At 50.8% G+C, this 22,495-nt stretch overlaps 1 protein-coding gene across 1 annotated transcript in view; it reads right to left on the bottom strand.

Annotated features, from left to right (window-relative positions):
* LOC118097265 (maestro heat-like repeat-containing protein family member 2A) overlaps positions 1-19,046 on the bottom strand; it is a 29,465-nt gene extending 10,419 nt beyond the window's left edge. Inside the window, exons 1-20 of the mRNA XM_060268582.1 lie at positions 19,041-19,046; positions 18,251-18,308; positions 17,967-18,040; positions 17,653-17,772; positions 17,407-17,517; positions 16,043-16,181; positions 15,090-15,130; positions 13,987-14,128; positions 12,655-12,707; positions 12,459-12,566; positions 11,636-11,755; positions 9,543-9,713; positions 7,506-7,637; positions 6,986-7,065; positions 6,355-6,463; positions 6,025-6,171; positions 4,541-4,645; positions 3,910-4,033; positions 2,813-2,928; positions 782-934 (exon numbers count right to left, since the gene is read on the bottom strand). Coding sequence (XP_060124565.1) covers positions 782-934; positions 2,813-2,928; positions 3,910-4,033; positions 4,541-4,645; positions 6,025-6,171; positions 6,355-6,463; positions 6,986-7,065; positions 7,506-7,637; positions 9,543-9,713; positions 11,636-11,755; positions 12,459-12,566; positions 12,655-12,707; positions 13,987-14,128; positions 15,090-15,130; positions 16,043-16,181; positions 17,407-17,517; positions 17,653-17,772; positions 17,967-18,040; positions 18,251-18,308; positions 19,041-19,046 — 2,109 coding nt within the window. The remainder of the gene's footprint in view (positions 1-781; positions 935-2,812; positions 2,929-3,909; positions 4,034-4,540; positions 4,646-6,024; positions 6,172-6,354; positions 6,464-6,985; positions 7,066-7,505; positions 7,638-9,542; positions 9,714-11,635; positions 11,756-12,458; positions 12,567-12,654; positions 12,708-13,986; positions 14,129-15,089; positions 15,131-16,042; positions 16,182-17,406; positions 17,518-17,652; positions 17,773-17,966; positions 18,041-18,250; positions 18,309-19,040) is intronic.
* Between the last annotated feature and the right edge of the window lie 3,449 nt (positions 19,047-22,495).

The raw sequence follows: 22,495 nt of genomic DNA, 5'->3' as shown, positions 1-22,495 counted from the left end.
AGCCTTTTAGGTCTAACCCAGTGTTTCCAAAACTTTTTTGGTTGATTCCATACTCAGTACCCCAGTACCCCACTATCCTACCTTACAGAAATCATTTTGCACCACCCACTGTGGAAGATAATAACATAATGAAATCCAAAACAGTATTGATTAATTGCACATTTATTCAAAATCCATTTCACACTGTATTGTTGAATTAATTCAACAAAATCGATGAACGACCCAGCAATAGCCTGATAGCTGTTTACACCTCCAGCAGCCCCCTGCCACCCACTTGCCTCTTAGAGCCTCCCTAGGTAATCCCACTGCCCTCCAAGGGAGGCACTACCTCCAGGGATCAACAAACTAAGGCCCCAGGGCCGGATGTGGCCAATCGCCTTCTAAATCCGGCCCACAGACGGTCTGGGAATCAGCATGATTTTACATGAATAGAATGTGTCCTTTTATTTAAAATGCATCTCTGGGTTATTTGTGGGGCCTGCCTGGTGTTTTTACATGAGTATAATGTCTCCTTTTATTTAAAATGCATCTCTGGGTTATTTGTGGGGCCTGCCTGGTGTTTTTACATGAGTATATAATGTCTCCTTTTATTTAAAATGCATCTCTGGGTTATTTGTGGGGCATAGGAATTCGTTCATTATTTTTTTTCAAAATATAGTCCGGCCCCCCCCACAAGGTCTGAGGAGCAGTGGACCGGCCCCCTGCTGAAAAAGCTTGCTGACCCCTGTTACCTCCCACTTTGGGAACCGCTGGTCAAGTCCCTCCCTCACCTGGCCCTTACCTTGTCCTTCAAGGCTGCCCTCTGCTCCTTCACGACCACCTCAAACCACAGGAGGACAGCCTGGTCGCAGGTGGGGCTCACGGCTCTCAGCTGCTCCAGCAAGGTGCGCAGGAAGGCCAGGATCTCTTGCGGGGGCAGAGCACGACTGACAACCTGAGCCGGGGCAGGCAGGTAATGAATGGGGAGAATGTGCTCAGATGCGCCCCACCTTTGGTTGTCATCTCCACACCCTCTCCTTCCTTGGGCAGGTGCTGTGACCTTGCAGCCTTATCAGCTACTAAGGGTCCTTTAAGTTGCGCCCAGGCAAGGACAGAGACAGTCAATAAGACTGGGGTTGAATTCAGAGAAAGAATTTAATTCTTTTTAATAAGAGACTCAAGGTGATCAGCTCACGACAAGAGTAGTGAAACACAAATTGCAAAGCTTCTTATACACTTCTTTGGGCTCCTTTCCCCCTCCCTGTAAATGTGCGCACGCAAGGGGGTCACGCATGCAAGGGGGTTACAAATACATATAAGGATCTTCCTGTGTCCGGTCTTGTGCGTAAACACATGCTGGCTCAACAAAGCTTTTAGCCTTCAGTTTATGCGTCAAGCTAGCAACTTCCAGCAGCCTTGAGTGAGACTACACATCAGGCATAGCAGCTGATAAGCCCTTCTGTGTTCCAGACAGGGCCAGCTCATCCGGCCTTGATAGCTTAGCATTCTGTCTGATTTCCCCTCTGGCACACAGAGGCATAGAGGCAAAGAGGAAAGCATTTTAAGCGATTCATACAATGCAAGCAATGCAAACTATAGGATCAGATCTAGCTCAATAATACAATTAGCAATTCTCTCTCCACAACCTAACTCAGGGTCATGGAGGTTCTGGGGTATTTTGGGGGGTGGGGGGCAGGGATAAGTGTATGACAGGGTTGAAATAGTTTTGTTACTATATTTACCAAGCAGGGTGCCTGCAAGTGGATCTCTTGGGATCCTACATGGAGGTGAGAACAAAGTAAAAGAAGGATCGATCTCTCCCCCCCCCCAACTCCCAAAAGCCCCCTGCCAGTCTTGCCTGCCTACCTGCCCTTCTCTGGGTTTCACTGGGATGGCTGCCTGGCAGAAGATGAGGCCATAACATGGGGAGAGATGGATCAATCTGCCCATTGCCCTTCTCTTCGTTTCTCATTTTTCCCAATCAGTGTGGTGTAGTGGTTAGAGCAGGCATCCCCAAACTGCGGCCCTCCAGATGTTTTGGCTTACAACTCCCATGATCCCTAGCTAACAGGACCAGTGGTCAGGGATGATGGGAATTGTAGTCCAAAATATCTGGAAGGCTGAAGTTTGGGGATGCCTGGGTTAGAGTGTCAGACTAGGACTTGGAAGACTAGGGTTCAAATCCCCCATTTGGCCACAAAGTTAACCTGGTGTGACTTGGCGGGGGGGGGGGCAGTCCCTGCCTCTCAGCCTAACCTACCTCACAGGGTTGTTGTGGGGATTAAATGAGGAGGGGGCGAACCATGGATGCCACTTTGAGCCCCTTGGAGAAAAAGGTGGGATATAAATGCAATAAGGAAACAAAATCTGTCAGCTTGTTAGTGCAGATTTCCCCTTTTTCGTATGCGCATTTTGCCTGACACTTGGAGCTTGCAGGAAGATAAAGAGACCTCTCCTAGGCCTTGTGGGTTAGGGCTTGGATTTGGGACTCCTGATCCCAGTCCCAGTGCCCGGTGCTTATCACGTCAGGATGTTGGTGGGTCGATCCAGCTCTTCAAAAGGACTGCCACCTATCTGGCTTTGCCTATTGCTTTAAGGGCACCACAACGGGTAGACATGGGAAAGGCGGGTGCTTTTCTCATTACTGAACCTCTTTGCTGCACCTGTTGAACTTCTGCCTTGCCTAAAAGGTGGCAACCCTTGGCTGGCCCTGGCATCATCCAGGGCCAAGGCACGTGTCCCTTTCCACATGATCCACCGCCCCAGGAGGATGAATCCTGCCTAGGGGTGCTATTCTCCAGGTCGAAACCTTCTCCCAAGCACCTTACAATACCTTCGCCAGCTGGAGAGAGGCTGTGCGCACCTCCCGGGGGCTGCTCTCGCTCCGGAGCTTGCGTTGGATGCAGTGAAGCTGCCAGGCCACCAAGCGGCCCCTTGGCCTTTGGGTGCCTGCAGGAGATACCCAAGAAGGAAGATTCCAACTCAACATCAGAAAGATGACAAGGCGGTGGTGGACTCTCCTTCCTTGGAGGTTTTTAAGCAGAGGTTGGGTGGTCCTGTCAGGGGATTCTTGAGCTGAGATTCCTGCCTTGCAGGGATTTGATGACCCTTGGAGATCCCCTTCCAACACCAGAATACTATGCCTCCTGTACCATCCGGCATCCTGTTCTCACAGTGATCAACTAGATTCCCGAATGGGAATCCCGCAAATGGGGTGTGGGCACAACAGCATCCTCGCTCAGTCGTGAAGCTCACTTGAGTGTGACCTTGGGGGCCAGTCACCACCTCTTAGCCTAGCCTACCTCACAGGGTTGTTGTGAGGGTAAAATGGTGAGGAGGAGAACCATGTACACCACCTTGAGATCATTGGCAGATAAAGGTGGTATATTAATTAATTAATTGATTGATTGATTGATTGATTAAATAAATAAAGTGAATTAGCACGCTGGTCCCTGTAGCCCAATATTGCCTGCACTAACTGGACGCGGGTGGCGCTGTGGGTTAAACCACAGAGCCTAGGGCTTGCCGATCAGAAGGTCAGCGGTTCGAATCCCCGCGATGGGGTGCGCTCCCATTGCTCGGTCCCTGCCAACCTAGCAGTTCGAAAGCACGGCAAAGTGCAAGTAGATAAATAGGTACCGCTCTGGTGGGAAGGTAAATGGCATTTCTGTGCGCTGCTCTGGTTCACCAGAAGCGGCTTAGTCATGCTGTCCACATGACCTGGAAGCTGTCTGCGGACAAACGCTGGCTCCCTTGGCCTACAGAGTGAGATGAGCGTGCAAACCCAGAGTCGTCTGCGACTGGACCTAATGGTCAGGAGTCCCTTTACTTTACCTTTAACTGGCAGCAGCTCTCCAGATGAGGATGGAGCGGGGAGTTCCTCTCAAGTAAAGGAAGACCTACATTGCAAAAGGGGCTAGACAAGCTCACCTTGGGTACTTAGCAAGACCCTGATGCAGTCGACAGCACCCTGCCGGATGCTGCCCAGCACGTCACAGGTGAAAGGCCCCAGCACCCCAGTCAGGTGGCTGAATTGTTCTGGGGGGATCCGTGGCTGTGCAAAAAGAGGGAGAAAGGAAGCTGCCATATACCAATTCAGGCCATTTGTCTGCATTGTCCACACTGGCTGGCAGCTAAGACTCCACCCCTAAGAATAAAGCAAGATTCTTGCCCTCAATATTCTGAATTAACTAGGAACCCAGGCCAGGCTTTTTAGAAGAAGCAACCCTTGGACTGGTAATTTTTAAAAAGCATATTAGGAACACAGGAAGCTGCCTTATGCCGAGTCAAACCATTGACTGATCTTGCTCAATACTGTCTCCACTGACTGGCAGCAGTGTCTGTCCAGAGTTTCAGGCTGGGGATGTTCCCTGCCTTACCTGGAGACGCCAGGGATTGAACCTGGGACCCTGTGCATGCAAGGCAAATCTTCCATCACTGAGCTATGGCCCTTCCCCAAAATAAGATTCTAGTCCTCATAGTTTGGAATCAAGGACTGTTAAATAGGAGCATCAGAAGCTGCCTTAAATTGATCCATCTAACTGAGTATGGCCTTACTCACGGAAGCGCTGGTCTTCTGGCAATGGGCCCGAAGCAAGTGCACCCCAAGCTGCAAAGCCCGGGCACGCTCCCATTCCCGCTCCGACACCATCCAGTACCCCAGGAGCTGCAGGGAAAATGGAGGAGAGGGGGAGGAACAATCAGCCCCGGCCTGAACCATCCCGTCTTTGGCAACCCAGAAGCCATACTGGTTAACAATGGGCAAGGCTTCTCCCTCCCAGAAACCCCACAGAGTGAGTTGGAGGGTGGTGCATGTCTAGAGAATGTCCTGCTAGTAGAGCTGGATTCAAGATTGGGGGGCAGTTCTCTTGGCCCTTGCAGGGTGTAGTACAGGCACCCCCAAACTGCGGCCCTCCAGATGTTTTGGCCTACAACTCCCATGATCCCTAGCTAACAGGACTAGTGGTCAGGGATGATGGGAATTGTAGTCCGAAACATCTGGAGGTCCGAAGTTTGGTGATGCCTGGTGTAGTAGTTCCAAATGGGGCCTGCTTGGTGTTGGCCCCGCACTTGTGAAACCCACTTCCAACAAACATTCACTCAATGCCTTTGCTTCCAGAGGTCAAGAAACCCCCCAAAGGTGATCTCTTCCCTTCTCAAGAGAGCTTTAGCTGATCTAATCCAACTGAGCCTCTCTATCTGCACTCAGAATGTGTTGTATTCTGCCTGAGCCTCTGTCGTTTTTGATCTTTTGTTGTACGTTGCCTTGCTCTGAACGGAAGCTTAATGGAGAACTGGGGTGATGCAAATAAATGAGTAAATATACACAGCTCTGGCTTCTCAAGAACCGCACTGTCATGGACTGGTTGATCACAGAGGAATGGTGGGAGGAACCAGCTGGGGAACCCCCAAGGGAAGAAGGCTCAGAGTCAGGGGAGACGGTGGTGGGACAATGATGAGTGGCCAGAGGGAGAAGACTGGGAAGTGAAGGTGGCGTGACTGGGAAGTGAAGAACAGGGTTTAGTGAGCAGGAAGAGTCTGTGGCAGAGAGAAGTCCAGACTCAGAGGCAGAAGCTGAGGCAGGGGAGGAGAGAGGCCAAGAGGCAGAGAGGAGTCACAGGTGTCTCCCCCTCCTGCTGTGACCAGTTCCCCTTCCCTCTTGTCTCCCAGAACCATAAGAGGCATGAAGAGGGCGGCGGAGAAGTTAGCTTCAAGCAGGCGCAGTCTCAGATTGCTTGGGATAAATCCTGAAGAGGAGGGGACTTAGATGGGAGGGAAGAGGTGGGGATTTTCAGTCCTGGCAACTGATTTTCATTGAATAAGACTGCTGGGAATGAACTGCATTAGGTGTGGCATTCCACCAAGTCTGTGGAGATCACGTGTGATTACCGGCCTGTACACTCCTGTGTGACATCTACTCTGCCCTCCCTCTGGCCTGGGAGCAAAATGTGGGATGAGAGGAAAAGGAGAGCAGCAGGGAGAAAAGACAGACTTAGCAGTGAGGACTAGAAACTTGATGCAGAGGCTACCTCCCGCCCTGCTCACCTGGAAGGCCTGTTGGAACCACTGCAAATTGGCACTCTCCCTTTGCTCCACCCTCACCTCCTCTTCCTCCAGCAGAGTCTCCACCAGTTCTGACAGGGATGTCAGGACACCTGTATGCAGTGCTTGAACGCTGGAAGGCAGCGGTGCCTAGTGGTGCAGAAGGAGCAGAATGCTGTTGTTGTATTTTATTTAACAAAATTGATATACTACTTGAGGGTACTAAATCCTCAAAAAGATTTACGAGGAACATTTTGCAGTCCCAGGAGTGCTCCTCTTTCAGCAGGCAATCAGCTCCCAAGGAGCCAGCCCCTTCCCGACACACATGCACACCTGGCCTGCATCCGCTGCCAGCCCCAAAGGAGGAAGAGCAAAGACGCTGCTCAGGGCCACCTCTGCCAGCACCTGGTTCTCCTCCCGGCTCAGCTGCTCTGGCACGTGGCTGAAGGCAGAGGAGGAAGGTTGTCAGGCTTCACCATCAAATAGGTATTTGCTACTTCCCTTTCTTGACCATCCCCGAGCCTGTATTGCAGTGGGTTGGACTAGATGACCTTTGGGGGTTTCCTTCCAACTCGAGAATTCTATGCGTTCCAGAGACAAAGTGGCTGAGGGCTCCATATCTGGGTAACCCAAGGGTAGATTCCCACGCAAAAAGTTTGCCAGCTGATGCCTGCAGCAGCCAGTGGAGGGCTGCATTTGTGAACAACCCATCCCAGAGGCCGGCAGGCCATTAACGGCAGAGAAACTAAAGAGTGGAAAGAGGCTGGGTCACACCCTGTCCTGGAAAAACAAAATATCCCTTTAAGATGAACAAGGGCTGTCTGCGGTAATATGGCACTCTGTGTATGTTCAGAGGCACCTGGGGTTCCAGAACTAAACTTGGGCTTTGAAATCAGAGCTTGAAAGTGGCTCAGATGGATGCACACCCCATAAAAAGAAGGGGTGCTGGAAATGGGGTACTCACCTCAAGTGCCGGAGGGCAACCATCACTTGCTGGCGGACAGGGGATACAAGGGCGTCGAGGGGCTCTGCTTTGATAATGTCCTGGAACAAATGCCATGCAAGGGAAGTGCTTAGCATGGGCAATGAACCCTTGGTCAGGAAGAAAGTCAAGACCTTGGTTTGAATCTTTCCAAAGAATCCTCCCCAAAGGGTCGCTATCCTTTGGGCAGCACACCTTAGGCCATCACTCACCTTCCAGGGCAGACCTGGTGGGTGACCAGGGCAAGTGAAAATGCTCAACGTCTTGACGTCACTCATGGCCATCTTTCAGGGGTGTTTTTGCTGAGATTCCTACATTGCCGGGGGTTGGACTGGATGACCCTTGGGGGTCCCTTTCCAACTCCACAATTCTATGATTCTCCCCACCAGCAGCACTTCAGGGCATGAGCTACTGACCACCCCCACCCACCCAAAATTTTAAAAACCACACTTTATTAACCCTTTCCAATGGCTTCGCCTAAGCGCAGACAAAAGCAACTCACCACGAGGAGGTCAAGCAGGAGGCGTTTTTGGGGCAGGCAGAAGGATGGGGCATCGCCTTTGCTCAGGATCGAAAGGCTGATATCAGACACACACTGGGAGAAGCTCAGGGCCAGCTCAGCATCCGTGGCTCCCTGGGGAGGGACAGGAAAGAGTAGGAAGGAGGCTGGCTCCACAAGGAAAAAGACCCCCCACATACATACATACATACATACATACATACATACATACATACATACCTTTCCTTGAGGAGGTTATGGGGAAGCTCTGAATGGAGGGAAGAGCCTCATAGCCTTGCTAATAAAGACTCCTTTGTCCCATGGAGTGTTTCATTCCATCCATCACACCCTTGTCATCATGTACTCCCAGAACAGTGATCAAAAGGAACATATACTGGATTTATGCTTTCTCTCCTGGCTTCTAACCCCACAGAAAAGGAATGTGGGATTTTGGAGCCCATCCGGCTCAGTATTGCTTAACCCTGACTGGCAGCGACTATCTGGGGTTTTACACAGGTGACAGCCCTGCCAGGGGATGCCGTTGGGGATTGAACCTGTGACCTCCTGCAGATTCTTTATGACTGAGCTGTAGTATATGGGAAGCTGACTTATACCCAGTCAGAACCATTGTCGTGGGCTGAGCAGATGTGGAGGAGTGGTGGGAGGCGCTGGCTGGGGAACCCCCAGGGGAAGAAGGCTCAGAGCCAGGGGATTGGTAATGAGTGGTCAGAGGGAGCAGACCAGGAGGAGAAGGAGGTGTCAGGAGCGGAGGAGGTAACAGGGTTTGGTGAGCAGGAAGAGGCAGTGGCAGAGAGCAGTCCAGACTCAGAGGCAGAAGCAGGGGTGGGGACCAAGAGGCAGAGACGAGGCAGGCTGCTGAAGAAGCCAGGGACTCTCCCCCTCCTGCTGCGACAAGCTCCCCTCCCTGCTGGTCTCCCAGAACCAGAAGAGGTACGAAGAGGATGGAGGAAATACAGGCAAGACGACAAAGCCTCCGATTGCTTGAAAAGAACTGGGGGAGCAGACTTAGGCAGCTATGAGAAGGCGGGGACCTTCAGTCCTCACAACTGCCTCCTTGGGGAAAGCTCTACCAGGAAACATTGATGTGCTCACTAGGCCTGAGCTGTGTTGTTGCTTTGAATAAAGAGTTAACTTCACGGATACCAAGTGAGTTATTGCTGACCTACTCCTGACAACCTTCAAGGTCCGTGTCGTCTGCACTGACTGGCAGCAGCTCTCCAGGGTTTCAGGCAGGGGAGAATCTCAGACCTGCCTGGAGATGCTGACAGGGATTGAACCTGGGACCTTCTGCATGCAGGGCAGGTGTTCTGACTCTGAGCTACGATGGTCCTTTCCCTGAAAAAGGAAAGCCAGCTCAACAACTCCCAGCCAGGCCCACAACCTGTGTGTATCAAGTAGGTACCTTTTTTCGCCCAGTGGGGCAGCCCAGTTCCTGCAAGACAGAAAGGACAGCTGTCAGAATGGCCCCCATTCTGTCTCCTTCCTCTTGGGCTATGTCCCTCCACTGACAATTCCTGGCCCAGGGCCAATGACAGAAAGTTGAGAGATCCAGTGAGAACCTGCTTCCCACCTCCTCCTTTTTCATTTATTAGCACCCACTGCCACCTTCTCCAACGTTGCACCCTTCAGGTGTTTGGGAACACAATTCCCACCAAGCCCCTACTGCCCCCAGTGGGCACCAGGTTGGGGGAGGCTGACATGTTGCATCTAGACTATCTCCATGTCTGCAGCCTTGAAAGTGGTAGCCACCCACTTTTGCTTCCACAACAACCCTGCGAGATAGATTAAGCACAGAGAAAAAGTACTTTGCCCAGGGTCACCCTGGCTGGGTGGGATTTCAACCCGCTGACCACATGTGAGCCACAAGCTGTGAGAGGCTCCCCCCGGGCACCCCCTCTGCAGTGGCCCCTGCCCTCTTTCTAGTTAGCTCCCTCCCAGCTGCCCCTATACCCCTACTGCCCATACTCTGGCCCCAATCCTTATCCCTGCTCCTCTCCATTTGTGGTGGTGAAGACTCACCGCAAAGTAAGTCAACTCTGGGCCGCTAGATGTATAATGGCGCAGGATCCGCGGCACAATCTCGCTCGTCAGCAGAGGCACAAGCTGTTCCCGGGGGGCACGGACCGCCATGCTGCCGTAAAGCAGGAGGAGAGCACTCTTCACGCTGCCCCTCCCTGGCTCCGGCAAACTCTATGGTTGAGGAGGAAGATTCGCATTCGTTGCAAAGCAGTCACGTCTCCCAGGGATCCCATTTGCTTCCATAAGCAGAAGCAGAAGACTCTTCTGATGAGAGTCTCAGTCACTTACTCTGCAATTGAGCTATGGCCCTGGAAATGGTAAATTCTGCTCTCATGCCTCCCCAACTCCACAGCCGCTGGGGGAGAGAGGGAAGAAAGAAAAGGGGGGAAGCAGGGAAGTCTGAACCTGGCCAAAGTGATGGTAAGCTGAATCCACCCCCTCGGAGATCACCTCCTCAAAGCGACTCAGGGTCTGGAGCACAGCCGTCAGCTGTCCCTCAGCGCAATAGACCACACACCAGCAAACCCCCTGTGGGTGAGAAGGAATGACCCTAGGCTGTAACCACCTTCCAGAAAAATCCAGACTCCCTCCCACAGGATCCAGTCCCCCCGCTTTTCCATCTTCTTCCTCCGGGTCTATCTACACTTCAAGTTTATCTCTTGAATATAATAAGAATGAAAAAGTGTCATCGTGCTGCAGTTCTCGTGCTGGCCAACAGGTGGCACGACACACTACAGCATGACGACAAGCTGGGCCATTGTGACAATGGTCAGAGAGCAAGGAGGAAGAAAGCAGAGATGGAGGCTGGCAGGCAACTGGCCGGGCATCCCCGGTGTGTTATCAGGCACGTGCCCCAGGCAGACAAGTGAGCGGACAGGCTGGCAGCTCAAGCAGAGGACCAGTCAGGAGAGGCTAGGACAGCAACTATTCTGCTCTGCTGCTGCTGCCCACCTCACACTGATAATGCTAGTTGGTAGGTGAGCTGTAAGACGGGTTGGTGAGGCCTAAGGGTTGGCGAGAGGAGCAAGCACGGGTGCAGCTCCTACTTAGCCTTAAATAGGGATGGGTGAATCAGTGAAATTTTGTATTTCTCAGTTGCTCATTTTCCCAAACTTAAGGTTCCATTCTCCATATTTCTGCATAACTTTGAGATTGTTTTTAAGTCCTCATGAAGATGCATCACCCAGTTCTCCTAATGCACAATTTTGCATAAGATTCACATTTTTAGAAATGTCCCCTAACATTTTGCGCTAGCGGAAAGCACCCAGCATTTCTCTGGAATATGAAGAAACCCAAAAGATCACAGAGGGATGACATAATTTTTCAGTCCCTTGGTGAAAACAAACAAACAAACAAACTACCGTAGGCATTTTCATGTTCAGGTTGTCAGGCAAAGCAGAATATCCATTCCTACGGTATCACATTTGGTTAAAATCAGTGTAATTTTGAAAGGTTCAGCCCACCGTCTTGATTCAGAGTAGCATCCAATTGTCTCAGAATACAAACAAAAACCTGCTCCATGATCTCAGAGTATGTTTAGCATAAACAGAAGACCGACGGCTAATATGAGAGCCAGCCTCAAAATACCTGAAGCCATGGAAGATGGAGCCAGCTTGTTTTCTGCTGCTCCAGAGGGAAGGAGCTGAACCAGTGGATTCAAATGACAAGGAGGGAGATTCTGACTAAACATCGGCAAGAACTTTCTGAGGACAAGAGCTGTTTGTCTATGGAACGGGCTCCCTCAGAAGGCTATCCTTCACTGGAGGCTTTTCAGCAGAGCTCAGGTGCTCACCTGTGGGGTTTTATTTAGTTTCGATTCCTGCATTTCAGGAAGAATCCATGACCCACAGCCATTCAACCTCCAGGGGAGGAGAGTCCACGACCTGCCAAGCTCACGAACCATAGAATTGTAGAGTTGGAAGGGATCCCCCGAGGACCCCCTGCAAGGCAGGAATCACAGCTTGATCTCTGGAACCGTTGTGCCAAATTTGGTGCTGATATCTTGCATGGGTAAATTTGGTGGGGGTGGGGGGAGGGAAGCAGGTTGATGCAGGGCATATGCCGCCCCCCCTGCCCCCCATAGCAGGGCTTGCCTTTCGCTGGGCTTCCTCCGTGTAATCTGTGTGCAGCAGCAGGTCCAGAAGTGTCTGTGCCACCCCATCCGTATCTCCTGCGGCAGACAGCGCCATCCCCAAGGCCTTGTAGAGGAAGCCCTAGAGGAGAGGGAGGGAGGGAGGTGGCAAGCTGAGCAGCGCAGACCCCAGCCAGCCAACGACATAGCAGACACACACATCCACAACCAAGGTGTCTCACCCACTGCGGCCAAGACCTTAGGCACAATTTACCTCCAGTCTATTAGAAGGACCTGCAGCTGGGCCAAAGGGGGCCCACCTGGACTAGCATCCTCTTCACATCGCGGCCACCCAGACACACCAGTGGGAACCCTGCAAGCAGGACCTGCGTGCAACAGCAACCCTCTCCTCTACTGCCATTCGGAAGCATTGCTGCCTCCGACCATGGATGCAGAGCACAGCTATCAAGGCTAAGAAGAGCACCAATAGCCGTCTCCTTCAAGCATTTGCCCAATCCTCTTTTAAAGCCATCTAGGTTAGACTGGAGAAATGGACAGAGGAGAGAGATGTCCATAGCTATGCATTTCTGGTATAGAACGGCATTGCAAAATTCAGAGAATTGCACATTTTGAAGGACGTGCATGCATTCCAGTTTGTGAATGGCTTCACAAAGTGCTTTGGCTTTGCAGGTGAACCAGATCAAAGTTATCCCCCACCCCTTTGGTGAATGCTCCGGCCGTCCAGCTGTTCATAGGAAGGTGAGGGGCTGGGCATTCATTGTGCACAAATATGGGGAGATACCCAATATTGGTGGTGGTGGGGGGGGCAGGGGGAAAGCACTGACTTTCTCCGCAGAGGAGTTGTGGTAGGTGTTCAGCTGCTTGGCGAGTTCCTTCCCCAGCACCAGGTTCCAGCCTCCCGCTTCGCTCCTCCGCAACGACTTCTGCAGGAACTGAGGAGGCACCGGTGGAAACAGGGGTCACCGAGGAGGATCAGCAGTGCCACAAGAACAGTTCGTTTGCTCGCCCCACTGGCGTTACCTCCAAGAGTTTGGCTTCCCAGGCTGCGGGCTCGAGCGTGTACTTGCTGTGGCCTTGGGGAGAGGAGCAGCATTAGACAGAATCAGACCAGCCAGCTCAGTGCAGCCTATCCAGGCTGGCAGCAGCTGTCCAGGGCAGGAGGTGCCACTGGGGAGTGGAGTCAGCGCTCCTTTTGGGGAAGCCAAGGAGCGCTGGGTGATTCTGGCATAGGCCGGAGATGGGCCAGAGTCACACCCATAGAAAACCTGCAATCATAAAAATAAGGCGCCACCCAGCAACATATAGAAACCACTTCCAGACAAGGGTTGTGGCTGGCACCTGAAGCACTCTTGCAATAGGGCCATGTCACAGATCTACATCAGCTGTGCCAATTTAGGCAGACTTTCGGGGGGGGGGGAGAGGGAGAACTCTGTAGGACTCTGACTCGCTAACAATATTTCCCTAGCCAAGTGAATTACTGTTGTTATTATGACGCGTGAATTTTGATGCTGCTTATTGCCAGATTAGACCTCTAAGGATTCATCTGCAATTGAGCAGATCTAGATGGTGGGTGGGTGGGGCTTCCCCAGCACTGTTCTGGGGAGAGAGCTGGCATGGTGCCGTGTTTAGAATGTTGGATTAGGATCAGGGACAAACCAGGATTCGAATCCCTACTCGGCCATGAAGCTCACTGGGGGCCCCAGGGGGCCAGCCACTGCCTCTCACCTTAACCTAACTCCCAGGCTTGTTGTGGAGATTACATAAGGAGTGGGGCAGAACCCACATGAGTTCCTTGGGGGGGGGAAGTGGGATATAAATGCAACAAATTGCATAAAATGCATTCCATAGTGGAATACAAGGCTCATATTCAAAACATGCCAAATATATGTGAAGGTTGCCAAATGCTACTCATTCCTTTTTTTAAAGCTTTCTATTATTGATTTCTGGTTCTGCTATCTTGTGTTTTTATTCCTCTTGTTCTTATTGTTATTTTTAGCTTGATGTTTTGTTTGTTTTCATGTTTATTGTGTCTGCAGATAAAATAAAAAATATAAACAAATAAATGCAACCAATAAATTCAGTAAATAAATATACATCAGCAAAGAAATAATTTATAGATTTCCTTCCCAAAGGCTTTTTTTTAGTTTTGTTTCCTGTTTTTTTAGGGGAAGGGTCAGAAGATTCCAGGCTCAGGCCTGGTGGCAGATGTGGAGGTGCTGGCTTTGTCGGACACCACCCTAGAGGAAAGGTCGTCCTCCAGCAACTCTTGGCAAAAATTGATCCTCTGCACACACAGGTGTGTCAGCTGAGCTCGGCAGGGCAGGGGAGGGTTGGTTTTTCCTCTCATCTCACCTTCCAGGTAGCGGACCAGGGCAGGTATCTCCACCCACCAGTGCTCCCCCACATCCCTGTAGGCCTCTGGGCGTAGGGCGTTCATCAGGAGCAGCACGGCACCTCCTCGGCCGGTCCCTTCCAAGGGGGAGACAGTGAGGGCCTGCAGAGGAGGAGAGCAAGGGTCTCGAGGTTAAGCATCAGGAAGGTGGTTCACCCAGGTCAGGCTGCTTCCACCTCTGTGGCCTTCTGGAGTAAGGTTACCAGATTTTTTTTCAATGAATCCAGGGACCCTTTTGAATGATAGGATTTTGTCAGGGGACCGATTTGTAAATCCGGGAACAGCTGGTAACCAAAAATCTAGAGGCCGCCGGGGTCCCATCCTCACCAGCCTAAATCCACACCCAACACAGACTGGTAAATGTAAAGGTAAAGGGACCCCTGACCATTAGGTCCAGTCGCGACCGACTCTGGGGTTGCGCGCTCATCTCGCATTATTGGCCGAGGGAGCCGGCGTACAGCTTCCAGGTCATGTGGCCAGCATGACAAAGCCGCTTCTGGCAAACCAGAGCAGCACATGGAAACGCCGTTTACCTTCCCGCTGTAGCGGTTCCTATTTATCTACTTGCATTTAGACGTGCTTTCAAACTGCTAGGTTGGCAGGAGCTGGGACCAAGCAACGGGAGCTCACCCCGTCACAGGGATTCGAACCGCCGACCTTCTGATCAGCAAGCCCTAGGCTCAGTGGTTTAACCACAGCGCCACCTGGGTCCCTAACGCAGACTGGTAGTGAGGCTTTATTTACTTATTTTTAAACAAGTCACCTGTTTCAGCTAGCTCTCTATTTTCTACACACCAACTTGCAGCAATGTCTCTGAAGGGTTTCAGGCAGGGAAAGGGGGTCTCTCGCAGCCCTACCTGGAGATGCCAGTGGGGATTAAAACGGGGACCTTCTGTGTGCAAGGCAGGTGCTCTGCCACTGAACTGGGCCTCCCCCGACCTTCTTTCTTAGGAAGCATATGCGGGTTCGGGTCCAGTTTCCTCCAGGAGTCTAGCAACGAGGCAGCCCCCTTTCAGAAACCACTAGAAACCTGAACCCCTCCCCAGTTACCCACATCACTTACCAGGAGCCGCGCCATCAATTCTTGTGGAGTCGGTAAACTCCCTGGAAAGTGGAGGGAGGAAGAGAACAAGGGGGAGGGAAGTGGGGGCTGGTGTAAATAGGAACATAGCAAGAGAGTTGGCCCATCCGGCAGTGGGGTTTCAGACATGAGCCTTTCCCAGCTCAGCCGGGGGACACTTGGGACTGAACCCGGGGCTTTCTGCCTGCCAAGCAGCTTCTCTGCACTGAGCTGTGGCCCTTCTCATCCTCTCTACCCCAGAATCTCCTGCAGACTGGCAGAGGACCCTGAGACAACTTCATCTGCATCCCTAAATCAATGGGATCAAAGAGACATTGGGGGGCTGCCTGTGGTGGGCTAAAGGTAAAGGGACCCCTGACCATTAGGACTCTGGGGTTGCGGCGCTCATCTTGCTTTACTGGCCGAGGGAGCTGGCATACAGCTTTCGGGTCATGTGGCCAGCATGACTAAGCCGCTTCTGGCGAACCAGAGCAGCGCACGGAAATGCCGTTTACCTTCCCGCCAGAGTGGTACCTATTTATCTACTTGCACTTTGACATGCTTTCAAACTGCTAGGTTGGCAGGAACAGGGACCGAACAACGGGAGCTCATCCTGTCGCGGGGATTTGAACCGCCGACCTTCTGATCAGCAAGCCCTAGGCTCTGTGGTTTAACCTACAGCACCACACACGTCCCATTGTAGTGGGGTAGGAGAGCTGAAAATAATGCCAAAATATTCCACATCTGGCAACCCATGTGCCCCGTTGGTTTCAGGTAGTACATGGGTAGACGAGTCTAAAAAGCCTGGGACACAAATTTTCACGGTCCTCTAGCAGCTATGGTGGCTCGTTTACCAGAAGTTTTGTATCAAACTAAGTCTCCCAATGTATATTCTGCTCCCCCACTCCTGTGCTGCTTGCCTTGGAGGGGCAAGCATCGGGCATGGTGGCACCCACCTGTCCCCAGGCCATTCTGCTTGTGGCCCACCCGGCGTAGTCGCTGCTCTGCCAGCAGTCTCAAGGCGTGGCAGAGGGGGGTGACTAAAGCCATGTAAGGGGGCTGCATGAGGTAGCTCAGCAACTTGGTCCACAATTCCTGCCAGGGAGAGGAGGGAGAGTTCAGCGCTTGGAGTCAGTTGTCGTCTCTCTGGCCCTACAGAACCCATTTCTCCTTAAAGCCCCAGTCATTCACCTCCATCCCTCAACATCACTTCCCTGCCCTGCACATGTAAGGGGCAAGTTCCTCAGTCGGTACATGCTCAGAGGCACCCTTTTGCTCCACATGCTGCAAGGCTAAGTGGACAAAAGGTTCTGGATCAGACCTCTTGGCCAGGGGTAGCCAATGGGGTACCTTCCAGATGTTGGACTTTAACCAGATGGTTAGAGAGGGTACAGAAAATTTCATTTTTGGAATATCTCATTATATATATATATATATATATATATATATATATATATATATATATATATATAATGAGATATTCCAAAAATGAAACACACACCCCGCATTTTCCGGCATATAAGACGACAGGGCGTATAAGACGACCCCCAACTTTTCCAGTTAAAATATAGTTTGGGATATAGTCGCTGTATAAGAAATACGATTTTCCTGGATTAAAAAGTAGTCTTATATGCAGGAATATACAGTGTGTGTGTGTGTGTGTGTATGAATGATATTAAATTTTATATAAAATTTATTTATTTGGTTTCTCAGATTAAATTTTACAGTCACATATCTAACATAAAACATAAAAACAAGATTCCAAGGAATCTCTTGGACTTTCCTCCTCCCCTTTGTGGGTCCCATTGTTAATCATTTCCTCCTGCATCTTTTATGATAATCCAAATCTTTTACCTCTCCATTGTGTCCAAAATTCACCATTAAACTACAAGTGATATTCCAATCCTACTAACTGTTAACAATGGTCTTTAAGATAAGTTATAAATTTCCTCCATTCCGTATTAAAATTTTGGCCCTCCTGACTTCTGATTCTTCCGGTCATTTTAGCCACTTCGGGATAATCCATCCACTTGATCTGCCATTCTTCTCTGGAAGAATGGCATTTTTTGGAATATCTAACTCACCACAGCAGGGCTGTCCGGGTTTGGCCAAACAAGATTGTTCTGCCATAGTGTGGTTCCCTTTTATGACTTTCATTACCAACAATAGTATTTTATGCAAACCCCCAGTGGCTCATGTAACACTACGGATTCAGAACACACACACTGTGGAATAAAACGTGTGAGAGAGAACAAACTACCGTAGGAACCCCATCTCCCCTGCCATTGTTCGATATTCCCAAATTCAAGGGGTCCCTGACCTGGCTGGTGCCCCTTCCCGAAGCCACAGCGATGTGGAGGACCTCTGCGCTGGCAATTCCGATAGCCTTCTCCTCCAAGCCGCCCAAGGGGAGGCTCAGTGTGGGGTGTGTCTGAAAGGAGAACAGTGGTGTGGCTCATGAGATGGCCCCCAACCTGCCCCCGCCCCCCGGCTGACCTGAAATATCCAGGTTTCCCTGCCCTCCCTCTCAAGGGCAGGGCAGGGCAGGGTCCTTGGGCCCCCTCACCAGCTGGTGGGCAGACACGGCCATCTGCAGGGAGACGTAGTTCAGAGGCCAGCCTTCGATCCTCTCCAGGTAGCTGGTGCGCAGCAGCCTCCCAATGGCGCGGAGCGTGGCCAGGCGGACCTGAGAGCCAGAGCGGGCGGGGAAAGAAAATGCCCCATGCCATGGGGCACCACGAGGCACTTAAAAGTGTCCCACCCACGGCACACGACTCAATGGCAACCTGGAGGACTGAGTCCCTGGGCGCCTTGGGTGCCTGCCCAGAGTCTGGGGCCTGCTGCTGCTGCTGGCCACCCCCAATCCCTTCTCCTTCTTACCCTGGTGCTGTCGTCACCCAGAGCGGCCTTGACTACCCTCACACACAGCTGCCTCCTGCTCCAGAGCTCGGGCACTGGAAGACAAAGGCGGGTAAGGCTTAGACTCCCTCCAGGCGTTGAGGGAGCCTAGCTCCCTTCATCATCATCCCATTGGCCATAGTGGGACCTCTGGGAGCTAGAGTCCAACAAGAGAGAGCGAGAGAGCTTGCGCTGTAGTGGTTTAGAGTGTTGGACTAGGACTAAGGAGACCAGGGTTCGAATCTCTGCTCGGCCATGAAACTCACAGGGTGTGACCTTGGAGGCCAGGCCCTGCCTCTTAGCCTTGCCTACCTCACAGGGTTGCTGTGGGGATTGAATGAAGAGGGGGAAGAACCATGTAAGTCCCTCTGAGGTCATTGGAGAAAAAGATGGGCCATAAACGCAACAAACAAACAAACAAACAAACAAACACAGTGGTACCTCGCAAGACGAATGCCTCGCGCAACGAAAAACTCGCTAGACGAAAGCGTCTTGCAATGTTTTTGGTCTTGCAAAGTTTTCTATGGCCGCGCTACGCAAGACAAAATTTTTCGGTGGTTTTTTTTTTTTTTGCCACAGCAACCTGCGCTTCGCAAGACGAAATTATCGCTAGACGAAGCGACTTGTGGAACGAATTAATTTCATCTTGTGAGCCACCACTGTACCTGGAGGAAAAATACTGTTGCTCAGGGAGTTGTTATTGTTGTTTTTTTGTTATCTTTATTTTAGCTCTTGTGATTTATGTGGAAATTGCTTAGTTTGCTTGTGTATTTTTAAATGTTGCAGTTATAGCTGATGACTACGGTACTTTTATTACGTCACATTGATGTATTTTTTTCCATGTTGGAAGCCGCCTTAAGCATGCTTTGAACTGTGGAAAGGCAGCATTCTTGTATTAACAGGAACAAGAGGCAACCATCAGTTCACATCAATTTGTTATTAACCATCATCATAATATTATGATAAATTCTTATCATCTTTTAAGGTAAGCATAACTGACATTAAAAAACAGGCACACTCCCCAATTCATCAGAGTGGTCACCTTTTTTTCACTACCTGCATTTTAATACATTTTTTCTTATATTGTTTTAATTCTATTAAAATTTACTGCAATTTATTTTTAAATGTTATCTTTTATATGTTTTTAGCCTTTTATCTGTGTTGTTTTAATTGGTGTAAGCTACTTTGAGTCCCGGGCTGGAAAAAAGAATATTATTATTATTTATAATTATGGTTTTTAAGCAATGGCTCTAACCAATTCTTCAATTAAAGGTTGTCCTACTGCAGACAGCTCTTTCAAACCAGTCAAGGGACGTTCCTTACATCACTTCAGTAATCTTCACAACAGCCCTGCAAGGTTGATCAGAACTATCAGCCTCCTCCTGTTGGAGATGAGAAGAGGAGTTGGCCTTGGCCTACCTCGCAAGGTCAGGGCCGAGGGCAAATTTGGGCCAGAAACTCTCTTCCTCACTCAACACTCTTAAGATGCTCTTTCCCTGGGAGGGAAGTTGGGGGTCTAAAGTGCAGGGGGGGCAGCTGTATGAGCCTAGACCCCCTTCCTCTCCAGATACTTACGCTGGGCACCGACAATTTCAGAGAACAGCGCCAGGAGCACCGCACAGACGTCTTCTTTTCGCTCTTCTACCTTCCCCTGGAAGACCCCCATCAGCCCAGAGGGGTGCAGACGAGCTGTGGGGGAGCAGAAGGGCCCATAGCTCAGTGCCAGGGCATCTGACTTGCACGCAGAAGGTAACAGGTTCAATCCCCAGTTGGGCTGGGAGAGACTCCTTATCTGGAAAATCCCAGAGAGCTGCTGCCGGTCAGTGTGGATAATGCTGACTTGGTAATAAGGCAGCTTCCTCTGTTCCTGTTAAAATCAGCTCTTGATCTGGAACCATGAGGACTATAAACTTAAGTGCTAGAGGACCTGCTTTGCCTGCTCCAGGTTCAGTCCCCGATGTCATCACCAGCCAGGGCTGGGAATGTCTACCGTGTGAAACCCCAAAGAGCTGCTGCTGTCAGTCAGTGTAGGGAATATTGAGCTAGACTTCCCATGCTCCCAGTAAGTGTAGGGGCCCGTGGGGTGGATATCCACCATTTTTCACCCTCTTCCCCTTGCTTCGAGCTGGGATGGGGAGCCTCCCATCTTTATGTCCATACCCAGGCGCAGGAAGATGCGAGCGATCTCTTTGAAGTTCTCCTCACATTGCGGGTGAGGTGGCCATTTCTGTCCCCTGATGCAGATCTAGGGGGAGGAAGGACATTGGCATTTTAACAATGATTTGTTGCTCCTGCAGCATGTAGTTCAGCTATGGAACTCTGAAAGGAGGAAGTGACGGCTACCGACCTAGATGGCTTTAAAAGAGGAGTAAACAAATTGGTGGGAAAGGCTACCAATGGCTACCAGCCATGGTGAGTCTGCTCTGCCTCCACATTAAAAGGAAGCCATGCTGCTGAATGCCAATTGCTGGAAACTACAGCAAGGGAGACGGCTCTTGCGCTCGAGTCCTGCTTTTGGGTTTCCCATCGGAGCAGATGCTTGGCCACTGTGAGAGCAGGATGCTGAACTACATGGACCATTGACCTGATCCAGCAGCCTCAAATTATGTTCTTACAGCACCATTGCCACCTGCCTCCTGGGTTGGCTCACCCACCGGCTCCAAAATACCCCCCCCCTCACCTGGCGAACCAGAGTGCAGGTAAGAGGCCCCACATGCTCCCTTGGGATTGGGTTGTTGTTCACAAGAGATGCTTCCAGGATCTGGCCCAGGATCTGCAACAGGCATAAGAAAAACGGCATTGGCTCCCAGTACGTTTCTGAGCACAGTTCAAAGTGTTGGTACTGACCTTTAAAGCTTTAAAAGGCATTGGCCCTGTATACCTGAAAGAGCGTCTCCACCCCCATCGTTCAGCCCGGACACTGAGGTCCAGCTCTGAGGGCCTTCTGGCAGTTCCCTCCCTGCAAGAAGTGAGGCAATGGGCCTTCTCGGTAGTGGTGCCCGCCCTGTGGAACGCCCTCCCTTCAGATGTCAAGGAAATAAAAAAGCAATCTGACTTTTAGAAGACATCTGAAGGCACCCCTGCATTAATGTTCGGTTTTGCTGTGAATGTTTTAATGTGTTGAAAGCCGCCCAGGGCAGCTGGGGCAACCCAGTCAGACGGGTGGCATATTAACAATAAATACTGTATTGTTATTAGCAATAACACTATCTTCACAAACTTAATTCCCTGAAACCAGTTGCTGAGATGTAAGGTTCCTGGATCCCCGGAGCTGCCTATGTCTCCTCCTCTCCAGGGTTTCTTGCAAGTGAAATAAACAAATTAGGGTCTTATCTATATATAAGGAATCTTCATAAATGTACCAAGGTAAAACATGCAAGAAGACAATCCTGAAGCCATTTTGACTCTCCCAAAACTGACCAAATGTTTCTCTGAAAGGAAGAAGGAAATGGGAAAACCTCCCCATTCTCTCTGTGCTCACAGATCCTGCCTTAAGGGCACATTTAAGGTGTGAATGGGGGGAGCCTGGGACCTGGATTCCGGAATTGAGTAGTGAGTAGTTAGAATAATGAAAGAGTGGCCAGGCTCCCAGGTAATCCAACATTAACAGGTAAACTGCCAGACAGGAGATAAACAATGTACTCAGATTTCTGCTGTAGATCACCCTTTTCTGTGATGCAGGTATGACGTGTCTGGGGTGGTGGTCTTGGGCTACACCTCTATCGCCGCAGACCAGTCAACGTTTGATAATTTTACTGCGGCCCGCTGAAGGGGGGACGTTGATTGTTTATATTTTATTTAGATTGTTTTAATTTAATAATTTTAATTCAATTGTATTTAATGTTCCTTGGGCGGCCTGGTACCAATTGATCCACAGACCGGTACCAGCCCGTGGCCCGGAGGTTGCGGACCACTGCCTTAAGGGAATAAGGGCAGATTTTGTTTATTACAATAGAGATAGACACAGCAGCTGAGCTTGGGCTGGCCTGCTCAAGTCCTGGGTGCCAGCGGGGAGCAGCAATCCGCAACGCTCACCTTTGTGACGAGGAAGGTCTCTGTGCTGCTATCATACTGGGCTAGGAGCAGAGAGATGTCACTGTAGATCTGAGCCTGGAAGTCTGTCCTGGGCAGCAGGAGTCGCAGGATGGGGCTCAGAGTCTTCAAGACTGCCAGCTGGACCTTTGGGGGTGGGGAGGCAGCAGCCGTCACAAGACATTTGGAGGCAAGATGGGGAACCCACCTTCTACACTGGTGACAGGGCAGGGTTCTCCCCCAGTTACTAAGGGCAGAGAGCTAGTTTAGGGGGGCCAGCAAGAAACCACATGTTTTTGGCCTGGGTCAGTTTGCTTGCCCAGTGAGATATCTGCCTGCAGAAAAAGGGTTGGTGCTGATTGAAGTGTGACTGCTGGTGAGTGGGCGCAACAGAGGGGTGAGGGTGGTCCAGAGCCACCACCCCCACTGTAAGAACAGGCTTGAGTGGGACTTAAGTCCCTGTTTTTTTAAAAATGATA

The sequence above is a fragment of the Zootoca vivipara genome, chromosome 15 (genome assembly GCF_963506605.1).
Source record: "Zootoca vivipara chromosome 15, rZooViv1.1, whole genome shotgun sequence".
Taxonomy (NCBI): Eukaryota; Metazoa; Chordata; class Lepidosauria; order Squamata; family Lacertidae; genus Zootoca; species Zootoca vivipara.
The sequence above is the reverse complement of the archived record's forward strand: the minus strand, read 5'-3'. Positions and strand labels throughout refer to the sequence as shown.